At 42.0% G+C, this 16,644-nt stretch overlaps 1 protein-coding gene across 2 annotated transcripts in view; it reads right to left on the bottom strand.

The window, feature by feature from the left end:
• The window catches only part of Polk (DNA polymerase kappa), a 60,130-nt gene that overhangs the window by 24,322 nt on the left and 19,164 nt on the right, over positions 1-16,644 (bottom strand). For both annotated transcript variants that reach the window (XM_039101672.2, NM_138516.1), the window contains 4 exon segments: positions 14,773-14,935; positions 12,841-12,960; positions 4,549-4,701; positions 507-638 (listed from right to left, as the gene is read on the bottom strand). In XM_039101672.2, coding sequence (XP_038957600.1) covers positions 507-638; positions 4,549-4,701; positions 12,841-12,960; positions 14,773-14,904 — 537 coding nt within the window. In that variant the 5' untranslated portion in view covers positions 14,905-14,935.

Below are 16,644 nucleotides of genomic sequence, written 5' to 3' on the forward strand. Positions count from 1 at the left end.
GTTCCAAACAAGCAACAAAAAATAACAATTAAAAATTTATTTAGAATAGATTGAAGTTATTAATGGTGAACATAAAGGTTCTATATATTAGAAATATTAGACTGTTCTAGAAAAAATTTATACATGGAGAAAAATATTGAAAATTAATGTTGTTATAATTATTAAGGCTATGCAAAATTTTGAGGGATTATAGAGGTTTGACAGATTGAGAGTAGATGAAAAATACACGGAAGACAAACGGTCGGGAGACAGACAGGGTGGTTTCTGCATATTGTACACAGCTTGACATTCACTATGGTAAGACCAAAAGGAAACAACGGTGTGTTCTGCAAACTATTCCCAGCTCACCATGCACTGTAGGTGAGACCAACAGGAAACAGGGCGGTGTGGTCTGCAAACCATACCCATTCACTATAGATAGGCCGACCAATCCCTGACAGGCTGAGGCATATGGAGTTGCCCAGGTGACAGAAAGGCATAAAAGGGTAGGGGTGAGACATCCTTACCTCCTTACTCACAGCTCTATACTTGTCAAAGTTTGGGGGCACTATAATAAGTTGTGGGCAGAGTCTCTTGGCAATAAATCCTGGCATGGCTGCGCGAACCCCAAACCTCCTTGCGTGGTAATTTGAAGTAGCCTGAAAGAAAATGGACCGCAGAGGGAAAAATAAACAACCCTAAGTGGACACATCGATTGGGGCATTCATAAGAAACACATTACTGATATGCATTCTCAATTCAAGGGCATTTCTTTTATAAGCTGCTGTCTTGAACCACATCTTGACTTTCTTGAAAACCGTGACCCTGTCTCACTGTTACTTCTAAATTTATGGCATGATATCAGGTAATAAGCAGGACTGAACAGTGAAAAACTCTTCAAAGTGGATGTGGGGGTGGATAGCTGTAATTCCAGCCATTAGGAGTCTAAAGCAGGAGAACGACTGGTTTGAGGTTCAAGGTCACCCAGGGACAGCAAATAATGGCTTTAAATAATTTAATTAAGCTTCAACGGTTTTAATATATACTGCATATATTATATATACACATATATTATATACATATATGTAATATAGTATATACCTAGGCCTGGATGGTAGTGGAACCAATATGGAGCTAATAGTAAATAAAATGGAATGGTTATGAAGTGATAGGAAAAGACCAATAGCACACGTATTATGTGAGGTAACACGGATAGCAAGTATGAGTATAATATAATGCAGGAAGACGGTCTCTGTTTAAACTGTTTGGGACTGGAAGCATTTCATATTTAAGTTTTTATATTTGGGAATATTTATATAGGTTTTTTTTCTAGTTAACCATCCTTGATTGGGAAGTCTGAAATAAAAAATGTTCCAAAACCCAAAACCTTTTTGTGCTTGTGTACATATATGTACACGTGTTCATGTGTATCCATGTGCATGTAGGTGAAGGCCCCAAAGTCAAAATCTTTAAAAATGTATTTCGTATGTTTTGGGTTAGACACGCTCAATCAGTAGTATACATTTGTCCTATCTGAAAATATTTTTTTTATCAGAACAATTAAAGGCCTAAAATCTGATCAACAATATTATGTCTCTAAAACGAAGTGCTTAAAAAATTAAAAAAGGACTTTAAAATTGAGTTTTTCTTTTTTTTTTTTAAGGCTTGATTTTTTTTTTTCCCCAAAAACACTTTGGCTAGGAAATGAGATTTAAAAGTATGAGAATCGGGGCTGGGGATTTAGCTCAGTGGTAGAGCGCTTACCTAGGAAGCGCAAGGCCCTGGGTTCAGTCCCCAGCTCTGAAAAAAAGAACCAAAAAAAAAAAAAAAAAAAGTATGAGAATCAAAAAAATGAGAGTGTTTAGTAAATCCTGCTCATGATGGTGTTTGCCAGTGGTCCTGGTCAAAGTGCAGGACCGCAATATCATTTACAGCAAAGTTTAATAATGAATGGAGCCTTTGTTTGGAATCTTAGTGAGTGCTAGAGAAAATGCAGGCCACATCTATCAAATGAAGGAATTATTTCAGAAAAAAAAAATCAGATTTCCTTTAATCATTTTGAAAATCCATTAAAAAAACCTCTTGACAGAACTCCAAACTATTCTGATCCTTACCCAGTGCTCTGGAAGAGAAAGTGCAGATGGCGCTAGAAAGGCCAAGCAGTGCTTTAAATAAATCAGTCTTGAGGCCAGCGAGATGGCTCCGGACTCCAGTAAGAACCGGCTGCTCGTGAACAGAGTCTAGGTTCAGTTCCCACACCACGAACCCACACCACGGCCCATAACCATGGCTGCTCCATTTCCAGGAGACCCAGTGCTCTCTTCTGGCTTCAGGAGCCCCCAGCCACCAGAAGCAGTTAATTGTATAGACATAGGTGCAGGCAAAACTCTTAGATACATAAAGCAACAGCTTATTAATTCTAAGTAAATCCTCTGACACTGATATGGAAGCTGGATCTAATGAAGAAGCAAAGTTTTACAAGGTCGAGTGCCTCACATCTTGGGTTTACACCTTCACTTAACTCTTCTCAGGAGGTGGAGCGTAGTTCCTGCCCAGCCTCCTACAACAATGAGGAAGGGATGGTGCTGTGGGCCCTGCAGCCTTCGTCCTGAGAGCGGCAGCTTCCACTTGGGAAGCTTATGGCTCTGCAACTACTGCAAAGTACATAGAACACGTTAAAGGGTAAATCACAGTACTCAGTGATGGGCTTCACCTGGAGACAAGGAAGTGTGAGGTGGAAGCCATTCTAATCAGCACTGCAGATGTGCCAGGCCTGAGTGAGTCCATCTTGGACTTCTCAGATCCCAGATGACAGAAAACTCACCTCTACTGCTCTTCACATAAACTGAAGAATTAGGAGGCTGAACAGAGCTGTCTATGAAAAAAGAAGCATTGCTTATGCAGCCCTGGATGCTGCTATGAGGTCCAAGTGCTGATTCTCAGTGTCAACTCAGAAAATTTCAAAAAGCCCCGAAATTCACCAAAGCATCCTATGAGTAGCAGACTGAAGAATCAGACATGTAGCACTCCTGCTCACACACAAGCTTTTATGAGTCTACTAAATAAAAACTATTAGTTCAGCAATTTTGAACTTGAAGTTTTAATTTTTAGGTGGGTTTCAAAAGCACCAAGTTTAGCTCAAACACATATATGTACATGTACATGTACAAACACATATATACACATATATGTGTAGAACATGTGTGTAAGTATGCACATATACATATATGTACAATACATGTGTGTAAGTATGCACATATACATATATGTACAGAACATGTGTGATTATGCACATATATATGTACAATACATGTGTTTAAGTATGCACATATACATATATGTACAGAACATGTATGTAAGTATGCACATATATATGGACAGAACATGTGTGTAAGTGTGCACATATACATATATACAGAACATGTGTGTAAGCATGTACATGTACATATATATGTACAGAACATGTGTGTAAGTATGCACATACACATATATGTATAGAACATGTGTGTAAGTATGCACATATACATATATGCTTTATTGCCTTTCTTTCAGATTTCATCGGTGGTTTATAGGAAAGGGAAATACATTTTAACAAACATTGCTTTTGGACCAGATCGTTAGTCCCCTGCATGCTCATGATACATTACAGATACATAACGAAGTAATTGGAGGACCTAGGTTTATAGCTAACTACGGCGTTGGAAGGAGTCTGCCACAGGGAGCAACTCTCCTTGTTTCTCTAGCATTTTTGTGATACAAATGCCCATCTGTCCTAGCTGCCACTTTCAGAGGAGATGTGTTGCACCAGAGTGCTGAGGCTGTATAGAGATGGGCGCCTCCGATTAATGAATGTGTCTTCAGCCACGGGCAAGTCTCCTGTCCCCTCGCTCTGATTTAGGAGAGCCAAAAGAAAGACATCTTAGTGGTGACAAGACAAATGACTCTGAATTGTGGAAACATTAACTACTGTAAATATATCAACAAGCTATGGTGTAAAGCAGGGGCTGGCCACGCCTCTGTGAAGCTCCGAGGCGCGTACTCACTGGGGGTTTTGCAGATGTGCTGTTAGCAATTATTAACTCTGTCCAGCTGTGTTCTTTGAGGTGACAGTAATAGTAAGTGCCATCGTCATTTGTCCTAACACGGTCTCTTTACAAAACGTGAGGACAGGCCAGACTTGGTCTGCAAGCCAGTTTGCAAACCTTCAAAACAAATATTTCCCTTGCCTTTTCTTCCACTCTCTCTAGAACACGTCTGAAAACTTGATTTGCAGTGGAAGAATGCAATGCTACTTTGCGGTTTTACTGGGTTTGGAACTTTGGCACAGTCACCCATTTTCTCTCTGATTTTTTTTGTTTTGTTTTGTTTTGCTTTTTGTTTCCATTGTCGTTGTTCCTAAGTGGAAACGAAAATGAGTGTGACCAGTTGTAGTGGCAGGATTCAGTAGCTGAGCGTACGTAAGCCACCTGGAACCACGAAGAAGTACTCCACAAACCGGCAAGCCTCAGCCCGCAGGCTTAGCTGAGCATCCTATGACATTCCCTTTGCTTTTGGTTTTCACCTACTTACCAGCATGCTCATGGATCCTACAGCGATGGGCTTCTCCTTCAGTTCCGGGTTGTCCCTCATTTCTACGGCCGCATAGAAAGCATCCATGTCCACGTGAACTATGGTGTTGTTCAAATTCCGGTTCCGTTCTAATTCCATCGCAAATCTGTCAACCTAATTTTTAAAACATACTTTTAGACAATATGATATCAAAACATCATTAATCATTAATCTTAATTCAGAAGGTATCTTTCTATCTGCCAATCTGCTCATCTATCCATCCATCCACCTACTTACCTAGTAGGTATATATTTTCTTTTATCCAGGGGTATGTAATTTATTGTTGTTTATTAGTAAGGTTAGTAGCTGCTTTTATTTTTCACACAGAGAGCCTATTCCTAGTCATTATCTTTGAGTTTGTGTGTATGTGTAAGCGTGATGCTTACCTATGCATGGGTGCTTGGGCTGCAGTGCCCTGGGTCTCTTCCTCTGTTGCTCTCCCCCTTGTACTTTGAAACAGGATTTCTCAGTGAACTTGGCGCCTGTTGCTTTGGTTGTGCTGGCCACTGAGCTCCTGGAACCGCCCCCCCCCCCCCCGTCTCCCCACCCAGTACTGGGGCTACACACATGATGCCATACCTGACTTTCACATGGTGTTGGGGGTCCAAACTCAGATCCTCATGCTTACACAGCAAGGGCTTTCCCCGCTGAGCCCTCTACCCAGACTGACAGCCTATGTTTAAATGGAACTTCCTGGCGATTCTTTCTATTCTTCCAGGAAATATAGCAGGGACTTGCCGAGTGTTTAACAGATAAGTGAGCTATCCCAGTCACCCACATCAAACGATGCTACTGCTGAACTAACTTGAAGAAACTCATTATAACTGAAAGTTTCTATTTAGGCAAATTAAACAATTCCCATTTGACTCAAAGTGTTACTGTCTTAAAACAGAACAAAGGAGATGCACATAAGAGATTACACCTCTGTGTGTGATGTAATGCCGTGTTAGACAAGTGAACACGCTGAAGTACTATAGATATTCCTGCTGCAAAACTCCCTCTCAGGGCCGTCCTGGTTAAGGTTTCTATTGCGGTGCTGAAACTTCAGGAAGGGAGGAAGCTTGGGGCAGCAGGGTTTATTTCACTCAGCTCCAGCATCATTGAGAGCAGTCGGGACTGGAACTCACACAGGGCAGGGACCTGGAGGCAAAGACCGACAGAGGCCATGGAGGGTGCTGCTTACTGGCTTGCTTCTCATGGCTTGCTCAGCCTGCTTGGTTCCTTAGAACCCAGGACACCAGCCGAGGAGTGGCACCACCCACAATGGGCTGGGCCCTCCCATGCCAATCGCTAACTAAGGAAATGCCCTCCAGGCTTGTCTATAGCTTGATCTTATGGAGGCGTTCTCTCAGGTCAGAGTCTCTCTTCCCTGATTCTAGCTGGTGTTAGGTTGACATAAAACTAGGCAGGACAAGAGCTAATGTCAGAAATTGTTATTCTATACAAATCTATAACAATGCAGAATTGTAATCTTTAAAAACTTTTTGCCTCTTCACAGAAAAACGATCGGATTGAACAGCAAAAAAAGAAATGAATATAGACAAAATAGGTGAGTCAAGAAAAGTTTACATGGCAAACATGCTCATACCCTGTTTGTAGGGGCTGCCTGCACTCATGCTTTAAATGTGGGTTTCCAGCTTACCCTGCAAAGGGTGACTGGGGACAGTGTTAATTTTAACAACCTATAAGATCTAACAAGAGATAGTGAAGGAAGAGGGAAGGGATGAGTCACACTGTGAGGCTTCCTCTGGGCAGCTGCACGCTTGCACCAAGTACAAGAGAGAACTTCACGGAAGAGACTGTCCCAGCGTTAATGGTGAGCGTGAGGAGTTTTCCCTCCTGGTTTGCATTCTACATCATAACGTAAATCACAACAGACAGTAGCTGTAGAACAAGCACAGCACAAGCAGAACATAACCTGCTACTGAAAGGATCGACAGAGGCAAAACACTGCAACCGAGTTGAGAGAAACCAGTGAGCTCTTACATGAAAGCAACTGTGTCGCGTGGAGAGCCACGAAGGTAGGCTGTGCCTGCCCACCTCCCAGGCCCATGCTGTCTTCAGCCTTGCCCTCATTTACAGAATACTTGTTTCATGGTCTTCCCTAGAGCAGACACACTCGCCACCCACTAGCTGGAGATTAAAATTGCAATTCTTCTCTTAGAAACAAGGCCTCCGAATTCCATCTGCCTGTAGCAGGCACTGACAGTGTACAGAAGGCCTATCTCCTGCTGGGTCTGCCACTCTCACTGACCTGAGGGACTCTGCCTTCTTGGACTGCCCGTATCTAGAATACCTGTCTGAGTTCTGCCACACCTCTCATCGGTCAACTCAAACTTCCCATGATACTCAGGTGCAGCTTTGTCTTTGTGCCAGAGAACCAATGTTCTCTTTTTTTCTTGTTTCCATGTGGCCCTTATTGTATTAGATAAGCTATAATAATTACAACATGCCTAAAATATGAATGAGGTAAGAATAAGGGAGTGGCATCTGAAATATTTTGGCTTGGAATAATATAGGGAAGCAAAAGATGAGTAGAAAGCAAACCAGGAGGGAAAACTCCTCACTCATGATTAACGCTGGGACAGCCTCTCTGTGAAGTTCTCTCTTGTACTTAGTGCAAGCGCGCAGCTGCCCAGAGGAAGCCTCACAGTGTGACTCATCCTTTCCCTCTTCCTTTACAACCCCTCGTTAGTCACCCACCCGTCCTGTCTGAATGCTTTCTGTTCTCCCAGATGCAGTGTCTCAGCTTCCAACGTTTCTCTCCCTTTAGCTCCCATTCATACCTCATTTATCACACTTTCCCCTGAAGGCCTTTCACAGGCTACTCGGGTTGTAACGTCTACCTTCTTCCTCCTGTTACTTCTGGGAACTTGTGTGTCACTGGGGTTAAAAATAGGGACTTTCCTCTGTGTCTCAGCAATGCCTCTCATTAGGCACATGACCATGGTTACATTAGCCCTCTCTTAGATCCTTATTGATAATAAGCTAATGACAAAGGTTGTTGAAGGAATGAAGAGATGCTTGTAAGTGTTCTTGGAGAGAGATAAGGCAAGGGCTTGCTGACTACCCCTCGTTTTAAGGTATTAGGGACAGTTAATGAGTATGTCATGTAATATGCTAAGTGCTTCCCATATAAACTCACTAGTCAAAATAATTCTGAGATTACAATTATTAGTCTGATGAATGAGAAAATGAAAGTTTACAAAGATTAAGAAATTTGTTCTGAGTCATAGAGCTGACAAATGGGAGAGCTGGACTTGAAAACAGGCTACTCTTTCATTGTCTTATGATCCTCTCTAACACAGGCTTTGGCTTTTTTTGTTTGTTTTTCTTTTTCTTTTTTTGTCTTTGTCATTGCTGTTGTTTGTTTTGGAGACTCTTTGTGTAGTCCTGGCTGTTCTAAACCTACTATGTAGACCAGGCTGGCCTAGAAGTCACAGAGACCCACCTGCCTCCTGAGTGCTGGGGTGAGAGGTGTGACTACCACATGTGGCTAACAGACTGAATAGTCTTTAATGCTGAACAAATTCAGACCAACTCTAGTCTTTTTTTTTTTTTTTTCTTTCTTTTTTTCGGAGCTGGGGACCGAACCCAGGGCCCTGTGCTTGCTAGGCAAGCGCTCTACCACTGAGCTAAATTCCCAACTCCTTAGTCTTATAGTTTATATCTACACTCTATGCTAATGTAATTTCTGTTTTTAAAATCATCAATTTCTACTACATTTAGGACAATATTTGGAAATACTACTTTTTATTTTGACTTAGTTTCTCCATAAAGTCTACTGAGATGGTCCAAGTTAGTAGAGGCAGCTGTTGAAATGGCCGGAATGCACTGATTGGCTGTGCAGACTTCACGTAACGAATTCGGATGCTTGCTTACTCAGTTTATGAGCTCATTAGAAGACACTTTATGACAACAGTCAGGCGACTGTGCCTTCCAGGAGTGTATGAGAGTGGAGTCCAGTGGAGAATATTCAAGGAGGGTCCAAATGGACGGCCCAGCTTCTGCATGCAAACTTCTTCCCTCAGTCCGACTAGCAGGCATTTACACTATCACGTCACACAGAATAAGATCTAGCATGTGGAAAATGGGAGTCCAAAATAGAAACATTTCCTATGAAAATATCTCTGTTCTCTGAGACCTTCTTGTCTCCTTGGAACTTCCTCAGCCTCCTCCCCTATACACAGCTTCTTTTAGAGGAAGCTCGACAAATGAAACGATTAAATAATCAACATAAAACACATTTCCTACCACTCCTGTTCTGAGAGATGCCATCGAGGCTCCCATAAAACACTCAACCCAACTGGAACCAAATCTGAGATTCTGCTGCTCAATGAAAAGCACTTTCTGTTCTTTCAGGTCATCAGCAGCTTAAACTGCAAAAATCCGTACGAACCCTCAAAGTCAGAGCAACACACCAGCTATGTTCCTCTGTGCCTGTAAAGCTTCTAGCAAACGTACGTGTAGATTACAGATCAACAAAACTCAGCAGCCCAAAAGCAAACTGTTTACAGAATAAAGGCAATTTAAAGACAACATTGTTTTCAACAGAACACAATTGTTTAAACTTGGAAAAAAAATCCTTCACACTTTAACTGAAACATTTTGTATGTCTGCTCAGTGAAAGTTACTATTAAGGGAGTCAGTCAAAAGATAAGTTAAACTAGAAGAAAATATTTGCAAAACCAGAGCCAGTATGTGACTGATATCCAAAATACACAAGGGATGCTTCAAATTCAATAAAAAGCAAAATAAAACCCCATGATCTGATTTAAAACTAAGCGTAAGGCCTTAACAGACTCCTCACCAGAGATTTCTACATGACATCTAAGCATACGAAATGCGACCCCTTACTCTTCCCAGTGAGGACATGCAGGGTAAAATGATGTAATACCATTGTCCTGAACATCTCAGGGTGGTCTGAACGGAGAACAAATAGCAATGGGGCCCTCAGCCTTCACAGTGAGAATGTCAAACGTCGTGGTCATCTTGGAAGATAGTTTGGCAGTTTCTTATAAAAAGTGAACTTTTTTCTAATCACATGGCCCAGCAAATTATATTCCTTTGCATTTACTGAGTGGAGTTGAAGACGTATGCCTATACGTAAATGAGAGCATGGGCGTCTATGAGCAGCTTACTCACAACTGGCAGGACTTGGAAGTCAGCACAGTGCTCTGCAGTAGGGAAATGGACACTGTTAGACATCTGGATAAAGAAGAACATACAGCGCATGACAACAGTGAGCTATCGAGCCAGAAACAACACAAAGTCACTGGAGTGTAAGTCAAAGAAGCCTGAAAAGGCTGCGTGTGTACTGTGTGGCTCCAATGCTGGCCAGGGTGACACCTAGGACAGGGTGAATAGATCAGTGCAGACCAGAGATGAGTAGGAGACAAGGATGGAGAAATAGACCACAAAGGACTTTGTAATGGGGTTACCAATGTTGTAATGGTAAATGTGTAGCACTATGAGCTTGTCTGCAACTTTAAAGCATAAAACTTTGGTAATAAGTTTTTGATTTTGCATGATGAAAATATGCCATAGTAGGCTCGTTAATTACAACAAGTGTAGTGCACTTCTGGGAGAGAACGCTTGGCTGAGGCTAGCCCATGGGAGAGAACACTTGGCTGAGGCTAGCCTGTGGGAGGGCAGGGAGAGCTTTACTTTCTGTGTAGTTTTTCTGTGAACCTAAAACAAACATCTTAAAAAGAACAGCACTGGGTTTGACTAGGTAAGTTCTAAAGTATGTGATCAAAATTATAGATGTATTGAGAACACATTCAGGGTACATAGAAGCCTGAAAACCTTAATACCTAAGATCTCATAAATGAAGAGAAATTGACAATAAACTCTAATATGGAAGGAGTAAGCATTGGACTGTTAGTTGAACCTCCAAATATATCTCTCCATTCTTTCCACTAAAAAGAACAGGCTGGGCAGACGGACGCCCAGCTAGAGAGCGTATTTTATAGCTTCTCTTGCAGCCATGTGTGGCCCTGTAACTTGAGTTGCTGCCAAAAGGACGTGAGCATAAATATTGTTTACGACTTCTTTCTCGCCTGTTTAACAGCAAATTATTTGGTTTTAATCCAAGCCCCCACCCCCATCTTCCTCACCAAGAAATGGAATACGGATTATTTTTGTCAGACCAGTAATTATGACCAGGAGATAATAGAACAGTGTGATTTAAGAAAAATTTGTGTCAGAAATTACTATGGTAATCAGAGCCAAGGATGCTATGGAACTGTAGGCATGGCGTACCTAATAGTATCCTGAAATCAGAACAACTATGACTACAGGTAAGAGACCCTCTCAAGATCCACCCTACTGACATCCCCTCCCAGGAAGAGCAGAGAAGAGGTAGCTGGACCTCACTCTAGACCACAGCACTCACTCCATGTGCACTCCGTTCCCCATCTGTATGAACTCCTGCCCAGCTACTCAGGGTCATGGGAGGTGAGAACAACAAAGGGGGTTAGCTGAAGGAGGGAGGGATTCCATCTACGCAGCACAGGCCATCGCCCCTGCTGGACCACAAGTCACTCACCTTCCCATAGGTGACCCCACTCTTTCTCCCTCGCTGGCTCACCAGCCCAGGTTTTTATGGGCTTGTTTCTTCTGTTTGTCAGCCATACCTACCTTAGGTGAATGTACGTCTGTTCCTCTCTACACAGGAACAGTAATGTAACAAGTGATTTCTTCTTATCAAGTAAGAAGAAACTGTTACTGTGGGTTCTTATGCCACCCACTTAACCTGCCTCATAACAAACCGAATAAAAGAACACATCTCATAATGAGAGGAGAGTTTCTTCTCTGACTCAGTAAAAGGCAGTTTAAACAAGCGTGGAAAGAAACAAAATGGATGAAGTCTGGTTTTAAAGGAGCACTTGAGGAAAGCAACACTTACACATCAAAATGTAAATCAATATAATTTTTGATGAAAATAACTATACCAGAGTGCAGAGATAGAAGACTATCGTCACAGAGGTACATATACAAGACTGGAACTGAGGTTGGGTAATGTAAGCGTTGGGGTATCTCTACACAGTGGAATGCGGTGAAGTGTCAAAAATGGTGACTGAGTCAACACTCGGGTCATCTTTTGTGAGAAAAGCAGCCACTTAAAAATTATCTTGTACCTGGGTTGGGTCCCTCACACCTGTGATCTAAGGACCCTGGAGGTTGATGAAGCAAGAGGATCATCAGGAGTCTGAAGCCAGCTAGGGCTAGAGTGTGAGATCCTGTCACATACAAACACACAAACAATAAAAAAACAAAATACCTACCACCACCACCACTACCAACAACAAATTAAAATAATACTCAACAAATTAAAATGATACAGTTCAGAAAAGAAAGTGCATGATCTCTGAACTCTATGTAAGATCTTTTTCTGTAGCATGCTATATCCATGACAATTTTCTTAGTATGCTAAGCTCTGGGTTACATGAGTTACTTTGCTTTCTATGTCGACCTCCCCATCTGTAAAGAGCGTTTCCCTGTATCCAGTCCTTTGTTAACACTGAGTCGGATTTTAATAGAGAATGAACTCATCCACAGCTTTAGTCTGAACAGCAGAAACATGATTGCCTTGAGCTGTCAGTCTCCCATAGGGTCCCCTGAACCCTGGTTCCTTCCAAATTTTTCCATTGAAATAACTTTTAGTAGCTAAGAGAACTTTGAATTATCTCTCACCCGCCTCAATTTCTGGAGAACACAAAACCTCTCGGTGTTTAGAAATCATTTCATTCAAAAAAAAAAAAAAAAAACTTATGTACATTTGGTATTTAATTTGTAGTATAACTTTTTTTTTCCTTTCTTTTTTCGGAGCTGGGGACCGAACCCGGGCTCTACCACTGAGCTAAATCCTCAACCCCAATAACTTTTTATTATACTAAAAAACTGTCACTCTAATATAAAAAGTTATAGGAATCCTCACCCAGTTCCTCCCCCCTCAAATCAGCCATATTTGTCTTACAGCCTTGTCTAGCTGCAAAGCACACACAATAAAACAACATATGCTGTGGGATGGTCAGATCCTGCTCCTGCCAACTGTCTGTCCTTTGAAGCCAGGCAGGTAACTAAGACTCCAGTCCCTCGTCTGCACAGGGAAGGTGCAGGGCAAGGCTGAGTTAGCATGCGTAGCAATGCAATGACCACTTCTACCTCACCGTCTGCAGTTATGAGGGATGGTGCTGCTTCTGTTGTTAATTCCTGTTCCACCAACTTCCCCAGCAACTGAACAAGTACCTGTAGCTGGGCCTTCCTTAGTTGCTGGCTGGTAATTTGCGCCTTTTGCTGCATCATGTTTTCAATCCGTTGATTGACTTGCTTCTCCTTCTTGAGTTCATTTCCATAAAATCTGGACCCCTGCAGAGAAAGCAAGGCATACGAAGGAAAGGGTCAATCACTGTAGGATGTCACTTAGTGGCTAAGAGTGTGACTCTGGAGTCACACTGATTTCAAAAGTTAGTTGGGTAATCTGAAAATTACTTCACCTTTCTGCATCAGCTTCCTTGTGTGTAAAGGATGCTTCCTTAGCATGCACGAGGCCCTAAACACACACACACACACACACACACACACACACACACACACACACACACACTATCCCCTAAATCATGTAATCCTTGGGAGACAATACTATATGGAAGCAATGTGAGTTAAGATTTGTATTAAAAATCGAACCAATGACAGCAAAGCTCCTCACTGTGGTGTGTCCACATGGCATATTCGAGGCGTAGCAGGGAGCTCATCCGTTCTCTCTCTCTTCAGAGTGTTAGTGTTAAGTCATGAAAGAAACAGATAAGCCACTGAGTCAATTCTCACAGGTTCCACCACTGAACACAGTGGCTGCCACTTGATCAGGTTGCAGATGCTGTTATTATCTAATTTGACTCTCATGAAAATGCTGGTATAGAGCTTTAAGAACAGTTTTGCATGGACAGACATTGTCATTCCTCTCAATATGCATTCAACAGCATATTTCTGTGTCTTACGGCAATGCGTGTTTAACCCTTTGAGGGACTGTCAAGCTGTTTTCCATGACTCTGCATATGAAGATTCCAGCTTCCCCATATCCCTGGCTACACTTCCCGTTGTCTTATTTATTGTAGCTATTCTGGCTAACACTAGTGCGGGTGGCATCTCCCTGGGATTTTTAAAGTTGCCTTCTCTTAGTAACTAATGTTGCTGGTATCTTTTTGTGTTTGAGAAGTGTGCGCATCTTCTTCACTTGAACGCCTACTCATATCATTTGACCATGTTGACTGAGTTGTTAGTGCTAAACAGTTACCTCAACTTGGCAAATCCTAACATTCAGAGCCATGGTCTTTTCTGGCAGTTTTGATATGGTGATATATATAAATTCATATAAATAGACAAAGTGGCTATTTATCTAGCAACTCATAAAAATTGTATACATGTCATCTGTATCCTAGAGAGCAATTCCATTTCAAGATATCTCTTCTTTAGTTGCACTTGCACACATATAAAAATAGTAAATGTAAGACGGGCATGGTGGCACATGCCTTTCATCACAGCAAAGGCAGGAGGATTTCTATGAATTTAAGGCCAGTCTGGCTTATATAATGACTGCCAGGACTTTATAGGAAGACCCTGCCTCACACACACACACCAAAAAAAAAAAAAAAAAAAAAAAAAAAAAAAAAAAAAAAAAAAGAAAAAAGAAAAAAAAAAAAGTAAACTTACTGTAGTACTGTTTATAAAAACGAGATAAGGATGACTTATTTGTCAATCAGTAACAATTCCAATTAGATCAATAAACTACATCCACATATACAAGCATAATCCCCCATCCAATTATAATACTCACTTACATGGGGGAAAAGGAAAGGAGGAAAAAATGTGCATCCTTTTGCTTTTATGTGTATATTATACAAATTCAAAGTAGAAATCATGGTAACAGGAACAGATTTAAAAGGCATTTACACATTTCATAATTTTTCCTTTTTTCTTTTTTTTTTTTTTTTTCGGAGCTGGGGACCAAACCCAGGGCCTTGCAGTTGCTAGGCAAGCGCTCTACCACTGAGCTAAATCCCCAACCCCCACATTTCATAATTTAATGCTACATTAAAATATTTTTAATAAAAAGGATAGTAAATCAAACTTAATGGCTTTATACTAAGTAGATCACAGATATTCAAAGAGGCAAGAACACACCTTTGTGGCTTCCATGATAATTTTGTTAATTTTCTCCTTATCCAACCCTTCCATGCCTGCCTTGTTATCATTTAGTCCCATGCGGAGCAGAAGGGCGTCTTTGAAGTTGTTCTTTTCCTTTGTGTTATCCATGATGCAAACGCAGCGATTTCTTCCTTGTGATCTGCAAAGGCACACACAATACGCATTGCTTTTAACAGTGTCCACTGAGGGGCCAGAGATGACAACCATTAAGTAGAATGCTGGCACGGCATGCAAGAGGCCGTAGGTCCCATCCTCAGAACAGCATCTGAGAGAGGCGGCCTCTGAGGGAGGTGGCCTCTGAGAGAGGCGGCCTCTGAGGGAGGTGGCACACACTTGTCATCTTAGCACTAGGACGGTGTGGAAGAACAACCAGAAGTTTAAGGTCGTCCTTGGAGATATGATAAGTTGGAGGATAGTTCGAGCTACATGCAAACCTGTCTGAAAAACATTCCTTAGTATTTGTCGGCTGGAGACGGTGGTGCACGCCTTTGGTCCCGGCACTTGGGAAGTAGAGGCAGGTGGCTGGATCTCAGTGAGTTCGAGCGCGGGCCTGGTGTACAGAGTGAGCTCCAGCGGAGACATGGCTACATCGAGAAACCCTGTCTTGAACACACCCCCCACCCCCCAAACAAAACCAAAACGCACTCGAATCTTTTCCATCGTTTGCCTAAGCTTTTTATGCTTCTGGAGATAAGGAGTGAACATGGCTTGCCTGTTTTGTGCCAGTTGAGTTGTTTGCTGCCCTACGTATACATGCTAAATGGCCCTAAAAGACAGATGTTACTACTCCAGATATAAAAGAGGAGTCTCAGAACATGTCTGCAACATAGACAAGCAAAAGACCAGCAAGACAAAAAAATGCCGGATCAAAGCCATTTGAAACTAAGTCCACAAGACATTTTGTTTTGTTGGCCATCTACTGCTGGGTGTGGGGTGTAGGACCTATCCTGAAGTGGGGTTAATAAACCCAGTGAAACTCCACTTGGAAAATGCATTTTCAGTTGGAAGCAGATATCAAGTACAGATAGCTTCTTGGTGAGGTTGGGGACTCAGGTCCCTTCCCATTCTCACCAATGGGACCATCTCGGCTTGAACCTGTATGGGCAGAGTGTGTGGCCACAGTTTCTCTGAATTTATATGTGAATCTGTCCAGTCCGGAGGACCCTGTTTTCCTGGACTCATCCATCCCCTTTAGCTCTTACATTCCTTCTGCTTTCTCCTCTACCGAGTTCCCTATGTCCTAAAGAAATGGCTCAATGAAGACATCCATTTACGACAGTGCTCCAAAATCTTTTACTTTCTGCACTCTGTCCAGTTACTGTTCTCTGTGTCAGTTCTCATCTACTGCATGGAGTTGTTTCTCCGAGGATGGCTGAATACAGGACTAATGTATGGATGTAGCACGATGTTATTAGGAGACGTTTACTGCTTTATATAATACTTGGTTAGAACAGTGGTTCTCAACCTGTGGATCACAGTCCCTTTGGTGGCTGAATGACTCTTTTACAGGGGTCACCTAAGACCATTGGAAAACACAGATGTTTACAATTCATAACAGTAGCAAAGTTACGGTTATGAAGTAGCAACAAAAATACTTTTATGGCTGGGGTCATTACATCATGAGAAAGTGTATTTAAGGGTCAGAGCTCCAGGAAGGCTAAGGACGACAGCTTTAGAAGAACAGTAATATTAGGTTTTCCCTTAGGCCCAGGCCCCATCTAGTCTGGGGTTCTTGGCCACCACAGTGGTATCAGACACAGGTTCAATTTCATAGAGTGTGCTTAAATCCAATCAGAGTGGTGGGTTACTTCCAGATGTTTGTGTCACTATTACAGGAGTGGTAGCTGA

This window comes from Rattus norvegicus, chromosome 2, assembly GCF_036323735.1.
Source record: "Rattus norvegicus strain BN/NHsdMcwi chromosome 2, GRCr8, whole genome shotgun sequence".
Lineage (NCBI taxonomy): Eukaryota > Metazoa > Chordata > Mammalia > Rodentia > Muridae > Rattus > Rattus norvegicus.